Source organism: Macrotis lagotis, chromosome X, assembly GCF_037893015.1.
Source record: "Macrotis lagotis isolate mMagLag1 chromosome X, bilby.v1.9.chrom.fasta, whole genome shotgun sequence".
Classification (NCBI taxonomy): Eukaryota; Metazoa; Chordata; class Mammalia; order Peramelemorphia; family Peramelidae; genus Macrotis; species Macrotis lagotis.
In genome coordinates, this window is record NC_133666.1 from 132,397,508 (window position 1) to 132,419,829 (window position 22,322).

The following is a 22,322-nucleotide window of genomic DNA, read 5'->3' on the forward strand; positions in this document are numbered from 1 at the left end:
AGAGAGAGACAGAGAGACAGAGAGACAGAGAGACAGAAAGAGGGGAAGGGAGAGAGAGGGAGGAAGGGAAAGAACCATGTCTTAAAATACAAAGAACTAAGGCCTATAATTATTTTTCCTTCCCAACTACTACAGGAAACAAGCCTATCTATTATAGTTTATAGGATCATAAATTTTGAGCTAGACAAGACCTTAAAGGAAAAGGAATCCAATCCCTCATTCTAGAGATAAAGATTTTAGGCCCAAAGATATGAATTGGCAGAACTGAGAAATGAACTTTGCCCTTTAATTCCAAATCAAGTATTCTTTCTACTGCACCACACTGCCTCCTATATGGCAGATTTGAGGTACCTTAATTTTGATTTCCTAGGTCAGTAATAACTATGGTTTCATTTAATAAAGATAAATAATTTGTATTTTATAAGTAAGTCTCTGACTCTTAGTTACCTTGGTACCTGGCATAGTATATTTTTTTTAGGTTTTTGCAAGGCAAATGGGGTTAAAGTGGCTTGCCCAGGGCCACACAGCTGGCATAATATATTTTTTAATAGTTTTGGATTCCTATATGCAGTTAGTGATAAACTCCTAAATCAAAAAAAAAAAATCTTTACATCTGGAAGGAGATCAAACAGAAATTATGCTCTTCTACTTTGGGGTTTTTGGTTGGAGAGTTATGGGAGAAGAATTCAGAGCATCTTCATTCCTTACCAGGCTATAGTCTTCAGGACTTCTCTATCACATCTCATAAATCTTATCATCCTGGAAGCTTATTCCAGTCCTGGACTTCACTCTCCATCCTTGCCACCCTCCCACACACGCACACCACCCATGATTGAATGACTCCTCCCTGAATCCATGTTTAAGGACCCTAGCAGTCTCTTCATTTCTCACCATGATACAATCCAGATTTCTCTATCATCATCACCCTATGGTACACCTCTCCCTCACCAACCTCTATTTTCTTTTATGCCTTGTCTTCCCTCATTAGACTATAACCTCACTAAAGATAAGAATTGTCTTTTTGCTTGTATTTGTATTCCCAAAACTTAGCACAGTAGTATTATATAGTAGATTCTTAATAAATGTTTGTTGACAGACTAACTGAATGATAGTAAAGAGAAGGAATTAAATTGAATAAGGAAAAGGAAATTCTGAAGATGATTTAGGATTGTAAAATAGATTCAATGTGAGGAGAGAAAATTAGGAATATTTGGGAGAAACTGAGAAAACTTGAATGACAATTTGTTCATGTACAGATTTTATTTCCAATTTTATGAGAGAACATTGGAAAAGAAACAAGATTAAGGAATAAAGCTTAAAGAGAAGGATTTATGGAGAAAGAGAAAGAGAAGGTAGTATATTGGCAAAGCAAGATAATTAAAACTAGTAAAAGAATAGTTTAAGTAAATTAGTAAGTAAAAACTGACTGGTAAATAAGTAAAAAGTTAGTCCTAAACCAAAAAGGAATAAAAGTATGACTATAAAATTGTTGAAACAAAGCAAAGCTCTTAAGTGTGAATTTCAGGATGCCAAGGTGAATTTTTTTTAAGACTGTAAAAGTTTTAACAGGAAGCTTGGAGGAGTTGGAGAAGGTATCAGTACCCCAAAACTGCTCCAAAAAGAGTCTAAGAACCTCAATCAGTATGAAGAGTAAAAGACAAATTTGTTTTCAATGAATATGTAATATTTTTTTCTACCAGAATCAAGTGATTGCTATCTGTGTTCTAAGTGTATGAAAATATATTTTGTGTGACTTCTTATGTACAATGAATATCACATTTCTTGCCTTCTGAATGGGTAGAGGTCATGGTAGAGGGAGGGAGAGAATTTGAAAATAAAAATAAAAATTTTAAAGAAAACACCAAGTTAATTATCATCTCTTTGATAAAAGAGAAAATGAATCCCTCCTGGAGCTTGTGATAGAAGAAAGCAGATCATGCACCTAAATATGAGAAAAGCAACTTCCAAAGATGAAGAGGAAGAAGAGGTATGGGAAGTTAGTTCAGCAGAGATAATGAAATCTTGAAGATACAAAGGTAAATGATTTGCATAAGGAGGAAGAACTAAAGAGACTAAAGTAGACAGACAGGAAATTCACCAATAAACTTGAGTTTTAAAATATAATACAGAAGATAGAACTAAGGATAGTTAGCAGAATGACTATAAGAACAGGCACATGGGGAAACTAGGTGGCACAGTGAATAGAGTACAAGCCCTGGAGGTCTGTGTTCAAATAAATCTCAACTGCCTTCCTCAAAATAAAGAGCAGGCTACAGGCCTGTAAAAATACTATCCAAAGTGCTAAATAGGGTATTTTCCCCAGCTACAATGGGAGATAAGAGGTTAATCAAAGAAGAGACTTTGTTGATTCTGGTCACAGGACCCAGATAGCTCTGGAAGAGAAAATGAGGCTGATGACCACACAGTCCCACCTAACTCAAATCCAATTCATGGATTTATCATTACCATTTGAGGTGAATGAGACTGTGATAAAGCTGTATAGGGAGAAATCTTAGCTAGTCAAACCTTATTGTACTTCTCCACAAAGGGCTAAAAGGGAGTTCCTACCAAAGATGAGGAAACAGAGACCAACTGATTGCCCTTGATGAATTCAATTCATCGCAGTTTCCAAAAGAACTGATAGAAATTAATGCTGAATTATAGTCAGTATATTTGAAACAAAGTGGAAAATGGGAAGGGTGCTAAATAATTAGAGAAGGACATATGCCCAAATTTTCAAAAATGAAAAAAAAAAAAGAATTTGAAAATATAGACCAGAAAGCTTGAATCTGATTCTTGAGGAAAAGCTAGAATATAATCATTAAAGAGAAGGTAAGTGAATGTCTAGAATAAGGAAATAGTTATTACAAAGATGCAGCATAGCTTCCTCAAAGCAGGTTCTGCCAAACTTATTCTTTTTTATTCCAGGATTACTAGTCAACTAAGTATATAAAGGGAATGGGTATATATAGTTTGCTAAGATCCTAACAAAACACTTGGCAATTAGATGACACAGCAAATAGAGCACTGGCCTTGGAGATAGGAGTTTGAATCCAGCCTCAGACATTTGACATTACTGTCTCGCCTTAGGCAAGTCACTTGGGGACAGTTATGGGAAATAATGGTCAGAATATAGGCCCTGGAGTCAGGAGAATCTGAGTTCAAATCTGACCTTAGATACTTAATGATTGCCTAGCTGTGTGACCTTGGGCAAGTCACTTAACTCCATTGCCTTAGATAAATAAAAAAAAATTTTTTTTAAAGTAAATCACTCAACTGATTGCCTCACATTCAAAGTCATTTCCAGTCCCCCTAATTTATATCTGGTCATTGAACTTAGATGATCCTGGAAGAGAAAGTGAGAATCAAATCCCTCCCTCAAATCCAATTCATGTGCTTGTCATGGCATCACTTTCATGATGTCACAATCATCTTCAGAAAAGGACATCGACATCAACAAAGCACTTGATAAAGTATCTCATATCATTACACTAGAAAAAAACAATAAAATGATCATTCATTTAGATAGATTTGGAACTGGATGAAGGGGTGGAACTAAGAGAAGCTATTAAGAGGCCCACTGTCAACTTGCTCACATCAAATTTGTAGATGGAACAGCATTAGGAGAAATATTTCTGGCATCAAAAATAGAATCCAAAAAGAATCCAAGAGGCTATAAGACACAGAACATTGGGCTGAATCTATCAAGATGAAATTCAATAGGAATAAATGTTAAGGTCTTATACTAGGACTCAAAAACTCAACTTCACAAGTACAGGCTGGGAAAGGCACAACAGTTAGTTAGGCCTGTGGATTTTAAAGGCTACAGAATCAACATAAAAAACCAGCAAGGATGTCAGAGTAAAAAGAAAGCAGCATGGCCCAGTTCTCTCACAACTATTTCAACAAAGATCAAGGAAGAGTAGTAGCTAGACCTATTAGCAATCTTGCAATATAAGAAGCTACATACAGGGCAGCTAGGTGATGCAGTGGATAGAGCACCTGACCTGGAGTCAGGAGTACCTGAGTTCAAATCCAGTCTCAGACACTTAATAATTACCTAGCTGTGTGGCCTTGGGCAAGCTACTTAACCCCATTGCCTTGCAAAAAAAAAAAAAAGCTATGTATGGTTGGTCATTTTTTCCAGTAGACATCAGTCCAGAATGGAGCCAGAATACTTGGGGCCCTAGAGAAGGAGTCAGATAAAAATCCTTGAGGCAAAACCTTCCAGGAGGACAACTGGGATCTAAAATTGTGCACTAGAATGAGAAGGACTTGGTAACTCTCACCCCATAGCTGGGTCATAGATCTGTCACATATAGGCCTGAGTCTGTGTGGATTTAAGAAGTAGCAGCAGGCGTGATTGTTGAGTGTTCCGGGCCGGATGTGGGCTAGAGTGCTCATGGCTCCAGGGCTGGTGCTCCATTCATTGTGCCACTTGGCCATACCTACAATTATTATTATTATTTTTTTATTTTAATTTTTTTCTCTCTCCTCTACTTTATCACTCAAGCAAGTCTATATTTAGGGGGGGGAGGGGTATTTCTTTTACTCTTAAACAAGAATATTTTATTAATGTATAAAAAACATTATTTGTACAAAATGAGAATAAATATGAAATAAAAAAAAAATAAGTAGCAGCAGAAAGAATAAAACTGGCATCTGTATTGACACTGACCCCAGAGCAGAAATTTGGATTCAGCTCATAGACCTGAGTTGGGGCTTGAAGTTAAATAAATAACCAAAACAGAAAGGTCAGGTCAGCCAGGAGTGAGACAACAATTCTGTTCTCTAAGACTGTAGAGTCTTCCATTTTGCAGACAGGAGTTAGAACCAGTCCACTGTAAAATCAATAGGATGCAGAGGGGTGAGTTGATCATTAAGAAAAAAAAGCTTTGTAATGTTGGAGAATGCACTAAGAAAAATGTAGCTTCCAGAAAAAAAAGGTGATAGCATCTCTTTCCCTAACTCTACCCTTGTTAGTCAATATCTGGAATATTATGGATCTCACCGTTTAGGAAGAATATTAATAGACCAGAGAGTGGCAACCAGTATGATAAAGGACCTTCACTCAATATCACATGAGGATTAGTTTAACTGGAAAAGAGAAGGCTCAGGGAGAAAAGTGAGAGCCTTCTTAAAGTATCAGAAGGATGAAAGAAAGAGCACATTTGTTCTGTTTGGCCATTAAAGATAGAATCATGGGTACTGGGTATTAGTTGCAAAAAAAAAAAAAAAAAAAGACAAATTTAAGCTTTGGGACAGGCCAAAAAAAAAAAAAAAAACCCTTCCTAATAATTACATGAGATGGGCTATCTGAGAAGGTAATGAATTCCCACTCACTGGAAGTCTTCAAGAAGAGGCTAGATGACTTGCTTGTCAATCATGGGAATTCCTTTCCAGGATGGATTGAACTAGATGGTCACAGAGTCCCTTCCCTCAAAATCTAAAAATGGCAAAAATTTCTCATTTTACAATTGTGGAAACTGAAGCCTAAAGATGTTTGTTGACTTAGATAAAGTGGCAGAGTTAAGACTAGAAAATAGGTCTTTTTACTTCCAGAATGATTATTCTTCCACTCACCATATTCTAAGACATTCTGAGTTATGTTAAATTTTGAGGTTCTTGAGGATAGGTTCTGTTTTTATCCCCAGGGTTTAGCACAGTACCTGCTTCACATAGGTTTGTTAATAAATGGTTATGGATTGATTGCCATAAACCCTAAATAATGTTTTCCATGAAGCCCACTGACTGATTCTTATTAACCTCACTAATTTCTATCACTATAAAGCACAATATATAAATTGGGTTAATATGCCAATATAATTACATGTGCTTAAAAATTATAATTTAAGTTATGTACTATAAGCAGGGAAATATAAATCTGGAGGTTAGCAAACTGGATTTGCAAGTTGGCTGTGCCATATACTATTTTTTAATCTTAATGTAATCAACAAAGATTTATTAGTCAATCACTTCACCTCTCTACTCATTTCACCCTCATTTGTAAAATGAGAGATTAGACAAGAAGACTTCTTTGGCTCCTTCTGCTCTAATTCTTTTGACCCTAAGCCAACTGCCATTTTTTAATTAGTTTTTTATTTCCAATTAAAATCCACCTTCTCTTCCTCCCAACAATCATACCCTCTGGAGAAAGCAAGGAAAAAAATCCCTTGTTGCAAATATATATAGTCTTGCAAAACAAATTCCCATATTGGCCATGCCCCCCACCCAAAGTCAATTCACCTTTCATTACTGTTCATTAACTGTTATTTCAGCAGCAAGTTGAGGGTTCTGTTAATCACTGGCTGAAGTTTCTGAGTGATGGGAAGGGGTGAGGGATGAAAAGGTCCTACAGCAACTGTATTTGGTGTATAAATCACCTCTTATTGGATGAAAAATTTGTTTAACTCCAAAAAATTGAAATTATAAGGTATTTATCAAGTACTTTTTCCCAAAATTTTTATTCTATTTTTCTTCTACATTTTTGCTCATATTATCCACCTCCTCTCACCATCCAGGTTGGTGGGTTCATTTGTCCCTTCTTCACCTATTCAAACCTTACCCATCTTTCAAAGTATAGATTAAGTCCCTCCTCCTCCTCAAGTCTTCCCTGACTATCACTCCCAGGTCATCTCACTCTTTGCTGAATTAACTAATTTATGACCTCAGAGACAAGCTAGTGCAAACCACATCATTTTACAGATGAGTGCACCATTGAAGATTAAGTGATTTGTTCAAGGTCACACAGTTAGTAAGCAACAGAGCTGGGATTCAAGCCAAGGATCTCTGTCTGGGACACTTTTTCACTGTGTCAACCATAAATACTTATTGTCTGTACCACTTGCTAGGCACTTAGCAGAAAGTCATAACATTTTAGAATTAAATTATACTGCCTAGGTTACCAGTTCTTTTTTTACATGCAACTGTCTTGTCCAGCAAATAGGTTAAAAGCTTCCTGGGAGCAAGAATCATATATTTTATAATTTCATCATCCATTGTATCCTCTAAGAGTCTGCAGTATATTACATCGAAGTAGAGAGTGTGTCATCTGAGAGATTTATGATCAGAAAGGGAGAAAACTCATCAGAAAAAGGGAAAATGAATGGTCAGTCCATTTATTATACTGGCATCCATAGATCAAGAGATCCACTCCTCAGAACACTAAGTGTCCCCTTTATGGAGAATTTATAGGAAGACCTGATGAATTAGATAGGAGAAGGTTCCAGTAGGTTACAATCAGTCTTTTTGGAAATAATATCTATATTCCTGAGATACAAGATTCATCAAAGAATTGAAACATTAAAATGACTAGCATAATGCTTAATAAATATTTATGGAATGATTCATGGGTTGGCACTAATGTTTTTCTCATCAGTTTGCCTTCCACCACAAAAACCTCTTTTTGAAAGATCATTTCAGTCATAAAATTCACTCCTTAGAAGTATCCTCCATCAGAGAAATTTGGAACTATGCCCAAAGGGCAACAAAAACATGCATACCATTTGATCCAACAATACCACTACTGGGTCTATACCATGACGAAATGATGAAAAAGGGTAAAAACATCACTTGTACAAAAATATTCATAGCAGCCCTGTCTGTGGTGGCAAAGAATTGGAAATTAAGTAAATACCTTTCAATTAGGGAATGGCTTAGCAAACTGTGGTATATGTATGTCATGGAACACATTTGTTCTATTAGAAACCAGGAGGGATGGGATTTCAGGGAAGCCTGGAGGGATTTGTATGAACTGATGCTGAGTGAGATGAGCAGAACCAGAAAACACTGTACACACTAACAGCAACATGGGGGCAATGATCAACCTTGATGGATTTGTTCATTCCATCCAATCAGGGACAATTTGGGGCTGTTTGCAATGGAGAATACCATCTGTATGCAGAGAAACGGCTGTGGAGTTTGTACAAAGACCAAGGACTATTACCTTAAATTTAGGGGGAAAAACTGATATTGTCTGATCTTGCTATCTCTTATACTTTATGTTTCTTCCTTAAGGATATGATTTCTCTCTCACCACATTCAATTTGGATCAGTGTGTACCATGGAAACAATGTAAAGACTGACAAATTACCTTCTGTACGGGGTGGGGAGAGGGAAGTAAGATTAGGGGGAAAATTGTAAAACTCAAAATAAATAAAATCTTAAAAAAAAAAGTATCCTCCATCCTTCAGCCCCTCTCTGATTGGATGGCTCCTCCCAGCACCTCCATTTAAGAAAGCACCAAGACTAGCCATCTTCTCATTTCTTACCAAGATATACTCAGGACTTCTCCATCTGCACCTTCCTTTTCCCCACTCTATATTCATCCTTTTCAGCTTCCTTTTATTCTTTTTCTTCCCCCCTCTTTAAGAAATCTCCTTAAGATTTTTTTTTGGCTTCCATTTGTATTCCCAACACTTAATATAGTTCCTTAATAAACACTTGTTGATGAACTGGCAACTGATCTAAAAAACTAAAGGCAACAGCAATAATAAAAGATTGGGTAAGGAAAGAATTTAGTAATGGCCTAACAGTTCGACCTTGGGCAAGTCACTTAACCCATTGCCTTAAATAATTTTTTTTTAAAAAGGAACAAAAAAAAATCTGTAGACCTTCCAGTTAAGCTAATATCATTCACCTGGGATAATGAAACACAAAAGGTGAGAAAAAAGAAAAACATATTAGACAAGCTGATTCCTAATCCACAAAGATCTCCAGTCCAGGAAATAAGGCAGCCACCTTTTGGAAATCACCTGAAATGTTTACTATACAATTAGTGCCTTTTGATTTATAGCCTCTCTTAGCCAAGTGTTGAATACCAAACAATATTACAACTATTTGATTAAATGTGTTCACTACAATAGACTGCTTCTGTAACTGACAACAAATTTATTTCCCAGAATGATTACAATCAAAAAACATGGTCAAAGGAACAAAAACATCATATTTCACAAGCTATGAGCAACTATCATTCTGGACCTGAACAAACAAAAATCTTTGTCTTTTGCTGAGAATTGAAACCCTTGCAGGGGGATTACTGGAGCTGCTCAAACTAACAGGCTAATTATTAAATTTTCAGTATAAGCATTTACACCTTGTAAATCATCGAACACTACAAACCACTACATTGTGGTTTGCCTAGATTTAAGAAAGTGGTGAAGAAAATGTGAATTTTGCAAATTAAGCTCAAAAATATGTTGGAGAACTGATTGTTAGATATTCTCCTGGAAAGAGAAAAGCTAGGTGGCATAGTGGAGAGAACCTGGAGAGGAAGACCTGAGTTCAAACTTGATCTCAGATACCAGCATGTGACTTTGGGCAAGTCATTTAACCTTGTGGTCTCAGTTTCCTCACCTGTAAAATGAGCTGGAGAAGAAAATGACAAACCTCTCCAGTATCTTTGCCAATAAAACTCCAAATGGGGTCACAAAGAGTCAGGTATGACTGAAAAAAAGACTAAACAACAACATTGATAATGATGGAAAGAGCACCATTCTGGGTTCAAATTCCTCCTCTGATGTTTGTTATCTGTGACCAAGAGACCTAGTGTCTATGGATCTCAGTTTCCTCATCTGTAAAATAAGGATAAGACCAGGTGGTGCAGATAGAATCAGAAAGATGTGAGTTCAAATCCAGCCTCAGGCAGTTACTAGCTATGTGATCCTGGGCAAGCTCCCTATTTGCCTCAATTCCTCATCTGTAAAATGGGGATTCATGGAGAAAAAAATGACAAGCCACTCCATCATCTTTGCCAAGAAAACTTTTATCCACTAGGTCAAATAGAGTCAGATATGACTCAATAACAACAATCATGAAACTCCAGAAGTTCCCTTCAGATACAGAGCTAGATCTTATGAAACTGACTGATACAAATTATGGAATCTGGGGGGGGGGGGGGTTAACACATTACTCACCATTCATTAAAAAGAAAAAAGTTCTACTTCCTCATGTCTAATCATTGGGCAATTCCTCTACTGCTATTGGTAATTTAGTCCTTTATTTAGTATTTTAGTCTTGTTTAGCTGTTGTGTTATGCTGTCTCTCTTAGAGGAGAATACCATTTAGGGCTACCATAAATTGTACTCTTAACTTTTTTAAGCTACAGATCTCATAATCAATGAAAGCTACCTAAATTTTATATTTTATAAGAATTCATCCAATTTATAAGCATCTCTTCTTTCCACAGATTTTGACTTTAATTTATGGAATTATTACTTTAAAAAATGAATATTAAATAATCTAAGTCATTCAAATGCAAAAATAGCTTTTACATTTTAAATCAACATGCTGCCAAATCATTGTCTGAAAACAGACCAAACAAAGAATCCTAAGAAATGTGAACCTGTTTCAAGAATCTTGTTGAAATCTTAGCCTTGGAATAAGCACCAGACATAGACTTGAGAGATGTGCCTGGTTAGATCTATTTTGATTTTTTTTGGTTTGGTTTGGTTTGGCTTTACTTTAAAAATCACTAAGTGAAAATTCTAGAATTAGTTTTATCATAGATTGACTGTAAGATTTTTGGGTAAGGCTTTCTGGGACTTAGTTTCCTCATCTATAAAATGAAAGAATTTGACTAGATAATCTCTATGGTTCCTTCTCTCTCTAATTATTTGTTTCTGTTGAGATTCACATAAAGTTTTGAGAGGACTGAGAATGTAAAGTGCTATATGCACATGAGAATTTATTACTTTGAGGGTGAGAGGAAAGAGGCTTCAGTTCTATAGTCATAATAAGAATTCACATTAATATCTTACTTTGTCATTTTATATAAAGCCCTTTATAAATATAGTCTCATTTGATCCTCAGAGCAACCCTGTGAGATAAGCAGTTCAAGTATTTTTTTTAAGTGGAACTTTACCTGTAATTCCAATAGGTCACTCCATTAAGAAATTACCTTCTACCAGAACAGTTCCAAGGACAGGGGGCTGATGCTCAATTAACAGTCTACAGCACTGAGGGTAAATTATTTGCCCAGTCACATAAGCAAATATGAGCCAGAACTTGAACTTAGGTCTTCTTTATGTCAGCTCTCTAACCACTATGAGTAGCTACCTCTCCAATATAAATTAATATTATTAGACTTCATTGAGTTGAAGGATTTTGCCCAAGGTTGAATGCATCAAATTAGTATCTGAACCAAATTTCAATACTGGGTTTTCTGTCCCCAAATATAATGAACTTTCTGCTAGACCACATTGGCTCAGAAATAATATTGCTCACAAAATAGGTTCTTCTGCCTCCATTTTGTAGTAGGGGGTTCATATTTTTTCAGTTTTCTCTGCTACATATTTCTTCTATTATAATTTCAGATGGGGAATTCCAAATATCTAGATCTAAGCCTACCTATAACAATTCCCACTTAAGAGATCATTTTCAACAACCAAATTTGAGATCCTGAAAAAAGGTTGATGAGGGTCAGTCCAGATGTGCCTTAATAGCCATAACAATACCATAATCCAACATAAGGCATAACTGAAAAAAAAAACACAGAGAAGAATCTGGCTGTGTCTGAAACCAACTAGACATAGAGATGCTCATTTTGTCCATTTCTTTTTTATTAAAACAATAGGAGAACCTTTATCAAATTGTTGCTATGGGGAGAGGGGGCAGAAAGGGAGGGTGGTAGAAAAATGTGGAACTCAAAAACTTGCAAAAGGATGAATCTTGAAAACTATCTTTGCATAAAATTGAAACATAAAAATTTAACAAAAAAGAAGTCAGTTTTGCCACAGAAGATCAGAGCTTAGATATCATTTTATCCAATTTCCTCATTTCAAAGATGAGGAAAATGAGCCACTGACCAGATAAAATGGCTTGCTAAATGTGGCAGTCTGAACTAGCATTTTGATTTCCTAATGCCTAATCCAATATTTTTTCAGTCGCCTTGACTCCAGTTTTTTTCCTTCACCCCCTCCTCCTGAGCTTAAAACCTAGAGGGGTAAAAAGAATTTCCTTTTCACAATCTAAGCCTCCTAATATTCTTGAATTTAGTCCCCAGAATGGGGAATCTGGGGTGCTCATCTCTCTGCTTTTCTTCCTTCCCTCCTACATAGGCACACACACACACACACACACACACACAAGCTTGCAGACAAAACCAACCAGAAAAAAACAAGATCATTATCTCCCCAGCAGGGACAAAGTGAGACAAATAAGCAAAAGCAGCATTCTCTACCATTTGACGTCATTTGATACGCACATTGGGTGAATGTGAGCAGCTGTTGCCTAGGCTACAGGACCTGTGGTTCATTCTCTAGATAAGGGCATCTATCCAATCTAAGCCTCCTGGGACAGTTGAAAGACAGTAGCACTAAATATTCACATCTGATCATCCTGCATGGCTGGTAGGATTTTAAAGAAAAGGCTGAAAGCTGGGGCAAAAATAAAGGGTTTTCTTTAGCCTATTATCACTTACCCCCAAGGACTGACCACCACCTAGTTCTAGTTCATTCAGGATCTTTCAAGATTTGAGGATTAAAGTTTTTGCAACCAGTCAGAAGAGGATGAAATGTATGTACAAAACAAATTTCCTGGCACCAAAATGAAGCCCAGCTTGGAACAAACGGAGGCGGAAAACAAGCCACTTAGGTGCATTATTAGTCATCATTGAAATAATCATAAGATTGAGAAGGAACAGTCACAGATTTCTTAATAGTCCCGGAAGGGTTTTTGTAATGTTAAATTAAAATCTCTAAAGTGGATTAGTCCTACCACAGTTGTTTTTCACTAATAGGTCTACTTAAATGCCAGTTTCAAGATAAGGTGAATTTGGCAAATCCTCTCCAAATTAAATTATTCTCTCATATTCCATATTAAAAAAAAACTATAAAAGTTACCTGCACCAAATCATATGATTTGGGGTAAAGATTAGAAAATTGGAAGGGCAGGGGCAAACTTGAAAAGGGTGGTCCCAAAGGTAGCAAAAATTTAATATATGCAACCTTTCAAAGAATGTAAGGTCAGTACCAAGTGAGAAAGAATAATTAGTTTAAAAGGAAGCTACCAGATCAAATGCTTAGCTCAAATACTCAAAAGTGAGCCTCTGCTAATCCCTCCTCCTACTCAATTGAATTTATCAGAATCACCTTGTATTATTCTCCCAAAGATGTTCTGAAGGGACCAAGCTGCTTAGTTTACAGGCACATTTTGTGCTCTTCTCCTGCTGCCAAAATTACTAATTACAACTCTAGGCAAGGGTTTTACACATTTATTTCATTGGGGGAAGGGACTGGTTTTTGCCTTTCTGTATCCTCAGTGCAAAGCACAGTGCCAGATAGATAGGTGCTAAATAAATGATTATTGATCGATTAGCAGCCACACATATATTTTTCCAGAGGACTTAAAGTGCATTTGTTTCAATAGAGTCTATGATTTTTCTCATCTAATAATTATACAAAATTTGCCTTGCACATAAAAATGGTGGACTCTCAATTTCTTTTCCTCTGGATTCCTTTAAATTTTAGAAAGTGGTAATCCATGGAAACAATGTAAAGACCAACAGACTGCCTCCTTTGGGGGGGAGTGGGGGGAGGGAATCAAGATTGGGGAAAAATTGTAAAATTCAAAATAAATAAATAAATTTTAAAAAAGAAAGTGGTAATATATTAAAAGTGTGGTGCATTTGCTTTGCTTTCAAAAATGGAGGATAGGAGGGAACTAGATTACAGGATGTTGTCAAAGGCAAAAGCAGATAATAAGCTCCTAAGAAAAGAGTGCATTAGCTATAAAACAAGGACTAAAATTGGTATACCATAAAAAGCTTCTGGACTATTCCTACATTAAGAATCTGATGAAAAAAAACTATTAAGGTTTTGTAATGTGAAAAAAAGTCAGTTAAAGGCAAAATGATTATTTTTCTTTAATATGGCAAATTTAATTTTAAAAGTAGGTTCTTATGGGTCAAGGGCTCCTAACATTGTTTTTTTTTAATGTTACAATACCTTTGGAAATATACTGAACTGCTTCCTTGGAATAATAATGTTGGGGAATAGCAGAAATGTTTAACTCAAAATTGAAGGAAATTCTAAATTTCAGTTAGAAGTTATTAAAACCAAAAATGTAATTTTTTCTCAAATTCAAAGGCCCCTTGAAATCTATCCACAGTGTTTTCTTGTTCAAAACAAATAATGGGAGAATTTGAAAGACATTTTATAAAGATTCTGGAAAAACTAAAATATAAATAAAGTCAGGTTAACAACAAGAGATTCTCTATATCCTTGTATAGTAATATAAATAATCTAATTTTTTTTGTCCTATCTCCTATTAAAATTAGCTCTCTCCTCTGGATAAACCCCTCTTGCAATTTCTAGAAGCTTCCACACTTACACCAAGAGGCTATCCAATCTCTGTGCCTATGACATCATGGAAAACCAATCAGATTGTGCTTGAGCTAGAACTGGGTGGTCCTTTTCCTCCTCAAACTGCCCTAATATATGCTTCCGGTGTGATGTTGGAGACCTGCTAGTTATATCCTTCTCTAGCTGCCCCTGCTCCTCTGTCCCCACTCCTGAATGTATATTACAATCTTCAACCTTTAAGCAAGTTTTCCCTTATAAAAATAATGACAGACTCAGAATAAAAGCCTATTGCTTTAGTCATTTAAAGGCATGACTGATTCTTTTGTAAAGCTTCCCCTTAGTCTCAAAATGGGTAGAAGCGGCTGTGACTTCTTGATGCTTTGAATTCATTTTGTTTAGGTTTTTTTTTTTTTTTTACCAAGAATTTACCATTCTTGGGAGAAAGAGTAATTTTTTACAGTCAGGATAGTGTTCAGACCTATAATTTCAGTGATAAAAGGATTTCTCGAATGAAGAAATTAACCTTTACAAATACAAATAAGTACCTTCTTTGCAATTTGTAGTCTTAGAAGTTTGTCTAGAACACTGAAAGTTTTGAGTGACTTGCCTAGAATCACAGAGTCAGTTTTCAGGAGAGGTTTTCCTGGGTATGGGGCCAGTTCTATCCAACTACTCTACAAAGACCTCAAACTCCACTTGATATCTATTTCAAGAAACCATGATAATGTGAAAGGTTTTTTGGAGGCTTACCAAACCTCTTTCTTTTCCTGGTTTCCTATCAATTTTCATTAAGAATTAAGGTACAGATGTACCCTTTTGGCTTTTCAAGAATCTCAACCTGTGTCAATTTTTCATCTAAAAATTCTTTTTGTTGACCATGTATCTATTAAAACCAATCTTAATTTAGAACTCAATATAGATCCCAGAAGAAGCAATTCTAAATATAGCATTTGGCTCTAGACTTAATACTAAATAGCTCCTGAATGGTCCCATGAGCAAAGTCATTTGCAATGATTTTTCATGATTAAGGTTTTTTGGTTTGTTTGTTTTTAGGTTTTTGCAAGGCAAATGGGGTTAAGTGACTTGCCCGAGGCCACACAGCTAGGTAATTATTAAGTGTCTGAGGCCAAATTTGAACTCAGGTACTCCTGACTCCTGGTTGGGTGCTCTATCCACTTCCCTATCTAGCTGCCCCCATGATTAAGTTTTGTAGAAACAAATTGAGAAAGGGGGAGAAAGAATGAAAATGAGCTACCCAACCAACTGAATAAGGAGGATCTCTTCCCTAATCCAACAAATACTCATAAAAATTTTTCCAGAGATTCATTTCAATGGAAAGATCATTTCTCCATCACATGTAAAATGTTAAGAAAAAAGTATGGGGAGGGCAGCTAGGTGGCACAGTGGATAGAGCACCCAACCTGAAGTCAGGAGTACCTGAGTTCAAATCTGGCCTCAGACACTTAATAATTGCCTAGTTGTGTGGCCTCGGGCAAGACACTTAACCCCACTGCCTGGCAAAAACCTAAAAAAAAAAAGTATGGGGAAATCCTAAAGGAAGTTTTTCATTCAACCTAATCTAATATCTTTATATTTCACATAAAAATGACAACAATAAGCAATTATAGAACATTTTATGGAAAGCAAATAGTATTTCTTTTGATCCCCAAAATAACCCTTTGAATTATTATTACCCCCATTTTACAGAAGAGGACACTGAGGCTGAAAGAAGTCAAATAATTTGTCCAAGTTTATGCAGATTTTGAATCCATCACCACACTGTCAGGATGAAGGTAGATAATATGCTTCATCATTGGATCTTTGGAATCATAGTTGGTTAATATATTGATCAATTCTTAAGTCTTTTAAAGATGATTGTATAAAAAAAAAAGATGATTGTATCTTCCAAAGATTTTTTTTTTAATTCTCCCATAGGAGTCTTCCTGATTCCAAGGCTGGTATTCTTATCTACTGAGTCACCTGGTTAAAGTTGCTTAAAATCTCTGTAATATTACTCCTAGGATTTTATTCCTTTTGAAAAATTGATATTGGGGGCATAAAAGATTAACATCAAGGAAATCAATACTTATAGAGATACAGCTGATGGCAATAAATAGAAATAAAAATGAGGTGGACCAATGAGATTGTGAGAAAAAGGAATAAAAGATAGACAGCCAGATTACTACTCTGATACCTTTAAATTTTTAGGGAAAAGACCTAGTGAAGGATTTTGAGAACACTGGGCAGATAGCCTATGAAAAAACTATGGAAGACTTAACCAACTTCAAAAGGTTTAAGAGCTGATCAATATAATAACCAACCATGATTGATGAAACAAACTAGTCACCATCTTCTGACAGCAAGGATGAATTCAAAAGGCAAAATAAAGTATGGTTGATGAGAGAATTTGTTTTGCTTGCTATGCATATTTTTTGAAGCATTTTGTTTAATTTTTCTCAATGGGAGGGGAGTAGGTTGTTAAATGCTTGTTAATGGAAAAAATGTTTTTAAATCTGTTGAAAAATATGAACAAGAATTAATCATAAAGAAAGCATGAATGGATGGTGATCTACCTAAATGGAGAAATACACAAATTATTGTGATCAGAGACCCATAGTACTGAAGAAAAATTACATCAATTTAACAAAGAATTTATACACAGCTATAGTAGACACTTTCAGTTTAGTTCATGAAATGATTCTAATTAGACTTTGGATGTCATTGGTGAAGTGAGGTTTCCCAAAGAATATGCTTACCTGAATAAAAAACAGATAACCAAATAATCTTCTTTTAAAAAACAATCAAAGTCCTTTTCTTGTGGATTAGTGAGGGTACAGTAAATTATTCAATATAATTTGTCATTTTCTATCAATTGTAAGAGTATACTCAACACTAATAAATCACAGAAAATTCAAGCATTCTTTCAACTTGGGTCATCAACATGATCATGCTCCATGTTTAACCAATATCTTTCAGAAATGATCTTGGTTCTCTGCATGGTATAGTATTTTTATAAAAATCTATCTGTTTATGAAGTATGGGATTGCACTTCATTGGTATGGATGAAAGCAGGCATATTCATGCCACAAACTCAGACAAAGTCATGCAATTAATCAGGTCAGAAAATTACATTTAAACAAAAAGCTGATAAAATGATATCTATAATCTTCTGAAAGACAAATCTCAATAGGAAAAATTGTCTTTTTCCCCAATGATGTAATTAGATCCCAACAAATGAGTAATGCAACAGTCTTAAACATTTCCTAATAAGACTAGCCAATAGCTAGTTACTTTGATCTAGCTTTAGTTCGTATAGATTTTACAGAACTGAGCTATTTCAACTGAGTCTTCCAAAAGAAGACTACACCTTCTATCTTGGTTTCAAGAGTAGTAATCCTAGTCTCTACAGAAAAAAAAATCCTAACTCACCTGGTTGTCTGCCACTGCCCCACCATAAAATATCTACCTCTGAACAAAACTAAATAGTTTTCATAAACCTTAGTTCTTACCATTAGAGTCCTTCTTAAGAAGTCTTCTTCACGGCAGTCAGAGTATTACTGATAAGACAACTCTACTCCGCTTTATCCATGAAACCTGACACCTCTAAAATGGACTTGAAAGTAGGTAACCTTTTCCTGATGCTAATACCGCAAATGTTTCATAAATATATTTTAGAACATAGTACACAGATTTCAATATGTAAATAATGGAATTCTGCAAGGACCTTAATGGTCTCCTAGTTCAAGTCATGCAGTGAATCTATAATGGAATATTATGCAAAGCTAATTAATTAGTTTGGTGGTTTGTGCATAAATCAGTTTAATTAATTTCAGTCTCTGTGCTTTTGTGATTTGATATGGGATATAGTTAATAGTGATAGCCCTGTAACATTACCTACCTGTCTCTTCCTTTTGGCAGGGCATGACAACATACTCTATCAAAACCTAGAGTCAAAAAACACCCTATGCATCCCCCTTCTTGACTGGATTTCAGAAGGGACTCTGAGTAGCAATTAATCCCAGATATAAAGCTGCTTGGAGATTTGGTTTTAATTATAAGCAGTTACCTACCTGGTGTGATTTCCAGGGTCATTAAATTCTATCATTCTTCATTTGGTGTAAAGGTATAATTTTTTAAAGTCTAGAGTCAGAAAATATAAACACTATACCAAAAGGGTTAAATGACCTCCATTCACAGCTAGGTCTGAATCTATTTATCAAATAAACTATCAAGGCATCTGAGACTCTAGGGGCATGGGACATGGGATAAATTTTGATGGTGGGATGTATAAGAAAAAAAGGAATTTGGGCTAGGGGCACTACCTAGGGAAAGATTTGGAAATGCAGTAGGTAACTAGACAATTTGGTGAGATAAAGGGTACCAAAGGTAAGAAAAAATACAAAGCCAGTGATGAGACCTTACTACCTATCATCATTACTTCTAAGTGAAAAGTAGATTGATTGAATGTCTGGGGATATATAATTTCTTTATTACTTCCCACCTCCTATGAATTGAGGAAGCAGGATCCTCCTCCTTAAGAAAGAGGAAAATACTGGAGTGAAGGAGGGGAAAGTGGCTTAAATAGGGTAAAAACCTTGAAAGACTCCTACACTCTTAACTTCCACTGTATACAAATGCAGGAGATTCAATTCACTACACATTTATTAGTCAATTGCTGTGTGCAAACAAAACTCTGAGCTCCATGTACCTGAAATCATATTTGGGACTGGAGAAGAGAAAGAAGGGTATTCAAATCAGTTTTCTCTGGACAAAAATGTTCCTTGACATTATCAATGATCAGAAATTCCAAAAGGACCAAAATCTGGTCACTGGCCATGTTAACCACATACTTGAATGAAACACCAGTAGTCTCTGAAAATGGCTGAAGGAAAAAATTCAAAGGTAATCAACCAAATAATGGTCAATTCGACAGCCATTGTGACTGCTTTAAAATGCATGATGGTTTGTCAAAGTTCTGTACTGAATTATATAGTTTCCTAATGGAACCATTGGAAATTCACAAACAAAAAAAAATCCTTGGGCATTTTAAGTTAAATACCAAAAGGAACTGCAACATGGAAAGAAAGGTTAACTCAATATTTTATATGAGTATATTTATAAATGGAAAATAACAGTCAGTTCAGGCTACTGACCTTTTCTAATTTTTCAAAATGCTCCCGAAGAAATTTCATGGGACGGTCAGGTTTGGAGATGCAAAGGTTTACAATGCACTCTTTCAGAAGCTGTTGAATGTTATGCTTCTGGACATAGAGTTCACATCCTTTCAGACTCTCATCTTCTTCTAGGTTATAGGAGGAAGAAGAAGCCATCTTCAAACCTTGAAAGAAAGAAAAAAAGGGAGGAAGAAGAGGTAGAAAGGAAGAAAATGAGAGGGAGGGAAAGAAGGAAGAAAGGAGACAGTGAGAGAGAGAGAGAGGGGGGAAGGGAGGAGAAAAGAGGAGAGGGAAGAAGGGAGGAAATGATGGAGGAAGGGAAAAAAAGGAAGGGGGGGATATGAAGGAGGGGGAATGAAGAGAAGAAAGGAGAGGAAAAAGGTAGGAAAGAAGGGAGGGAAGGAACCAGTCAGTGAGAGAGGAAAGAAAAGAGAGAGGGAAAAAGAAATGGCACGAGATATGCTTTTGAATTTTCTTTTTGGGGATTTGACACTACATTTAAAATTTTTTAAACAATGTTTGTTAACATGTGTGCCCATTTGATATGGCTATCAAAAATCAAACATTTTCTTCCAAATAATTTAGCATTTAGTAATTCCCAGGAGGTTAATATGAATGATTTCTGTGGACTAAAAAAAAAAAAAACTTGCATTTTCTTACCTCTAATCAGATGCCTATGGAAAAACAAGAGATTCTTATATTCTCATTAGTTCCTAAATCAAATAAATAGAAAGGATATTCTTTTGAACCAAAAAGAAAATGCTGAGGTTGAGGTAAAAGAAAGCAGTGATGCCTCCACAATTGGACTATGGCAAATGCAGCTAAGATCACACAAATATTTCTTCTGCACATATGCAACCCTCAGTTTTTAAAAGGACTGTTGTGTGAGATGATAAAATATAGTCACAAGCCACAGCTTATTGTATCAAGCAGTGACAACTCTAAGAAAGAGAAGAAAAGAGGAGGAGGTCTGGGAAGATTTTTTTTTAATTTTTTAATGTTTAATAGTAACCTATATAAGAAATTGAAGCATTTTCTTTGTGTAATTACATCATATAATAAGGACAAAGAAGGGATCTGTGGGAGGTCATTTTATCCATCCTCCTGCCTGAAGTCAGGAAGAAATTTAAATTATTCTAGATAGAGAAGGTCCTATTTTGTTTTTTCAAGGATTCCAAAATTTTATTTAACAAGCTTCCAAATCCAATGTTTAACAACTCTGCATAAGGTTTCAGAAAACTCCAGTCTCCCACTAACATAGCTTCAGGTTATGAAAACTGAGAGAAATTTGGTTCCCTGTAGGAATATATAAGCATTAAATCTTTTAACACTACAAGAATTCCCTGGGGAAAAAAAAAATAATTTCCATTTCTATCCTTTTCAACACCAAGACCAGTTCCCTACATTCCTTATAATATTCGCAGGGGAAGGGACTGGGAGAGAGCAAAAGACACTCTCATTAAGAACTGTATAGTATAGCTCACTTTCCCTCCCGGAGGGACAGGATGGGGAAAGTCCTCTGTGGCCTTTAGAGCCCACAGGAATTGAAATACTCTCTTCAGTGTCTCATTCCCTGAGTGTGTGGCTTGGGTTGGGGAGGGGAGATTGCTTTCATATGTCAACCACAGATCTCCAGCATTTTTAAATCTCCTATATTGGGGGGCGGTGAAGGACCCACTTTGTGGTTTGGAGCAAACTGAATTCCCCACCCCTTTAGTTTAAGGCATCCCTCAACCTGGAAGTGGCCCGGCTTGGGGGGGGGGGGGGGGCAGGAGGCTCGGTCCAGTCTGGGGGCAACAGCTCCCCAGGCCGGGGGGGGGGTACAGCTGCCGGGCCAAGGACTGCGGTTTCTGTCCGAATCCAGCGTCCTATCCTCAGCAGTGAGGCTGGGATTGGGGGCGGGAAGGGAAGGGGGGTGCAGTGGGCGGTGGTGGGAAGGCAAGCAGAAGTGATGAGATGGGGGGTTGGGGGATCACATTCCCCGGCGTTGATGGGCAGCCCTGGGGCGGAGGGGCAGAAAGCCTGGTTCAAGGGCGGTCAGAGGGGCCGGGGAGCAGCCCCAGGGAAAGTACCTGGATGCGATGCAGCGAGCGGGCGAGATCGGCGGCGGCGGCGGCGGCGGCGGCGGCGAAGGCAGCTCCCGAGCTCCGGGTCTCCGCACTGCAGCCGGCTGCCAGCCCCTCCTCCCTACAGCCGCAGAGGTTGTACGGCGGACAGCAGGGCGGGCTCCAGCAGACTGTCCGCAATGGGAGGCCCCCTCTCTCGCTCCCTCCCCGCCCACGGCCCCCACCCCCGCTCCGCCCCTCCCCTCCTGGCTGCAGGTTAGCGGCCCCTGCGACGTACCCCAATCATCCCCCCCAAAAAATGTGCGCCCGGCCTGTGATTCACCCGCACCAATCTCCCCTTTCAGGGTCCCCCTCCTTTCCTCTCAGCCATTTCGACATACCACCCACCCACCCAGAAAAATGTCGCATCCAATTATCCCCTTTTCTCTGCCTCTTAACCAAAGAATCCCGCTGAAGCCATTTTCCTAGACACTGAGAGGGACTGATGACCAAGGACAGGTATAAGCCCAAGGGCTCTGAGCCCATTCACATCCTTTAGTTAGACAGATACACCTGTGGCCTGCTTAGGCCAGGTTCACCATGCTCTTTCTCCCAAACAGCATACTCACCTTCGAGTTCAAGACTGACAGAGTACTGGGAAGTGAGTTGAGAAATCCGGAATCTAGAATTGCTTCAACATGAATTATCAAGTCATTGGAACTCTCTGGGTCTCAGTTTCCTCCATTCTAAAACAAGGAGGGACTAGAAGATCCGAAAGACCCTTTCCAACTCCAGCATTCTAG

General features: G+C 37.1%; 1 protein-coding gene across 2 annotated transcripts in view; it reads right to left on the reverse strand.

Annotated features, from left to right (window-relative positions):
* The window catches only part of PRKAR1B (protein kinase cAMP-dependent type I regulatory subunit beta), a 255,717-nt gene extending 234,096 nt beyond the window's left edge, over positions 1–21,621 (reverse strand). The window contains exons 1-2 of one of the 2 annotated variants that reach the window (XM_074202616.1): positions 21,547–21,621; positions 19,454–19,638 (exon numbers count right to left, since the gene is read on the reverse strand). In XM_074202616.1, coding sequence (XP_074058717.1) covers positions 19,454–19,630 — 177 coding nt within the window. In that variant the 5' untranslated portion in view covers positions 19,631–19,638; positions 21,547–21,621. Of the gene's footprint in view, positions 1–17,809; positions 19,291–19,453; positions 19,639–21,546 lie in introns of those variants that run through there. The other variant, XM_074202619.1, reaches the window with a different exon arrangement.
* Between the last annotated feature and the right edge of the window lie 701 nt (positions 21,622–22,322).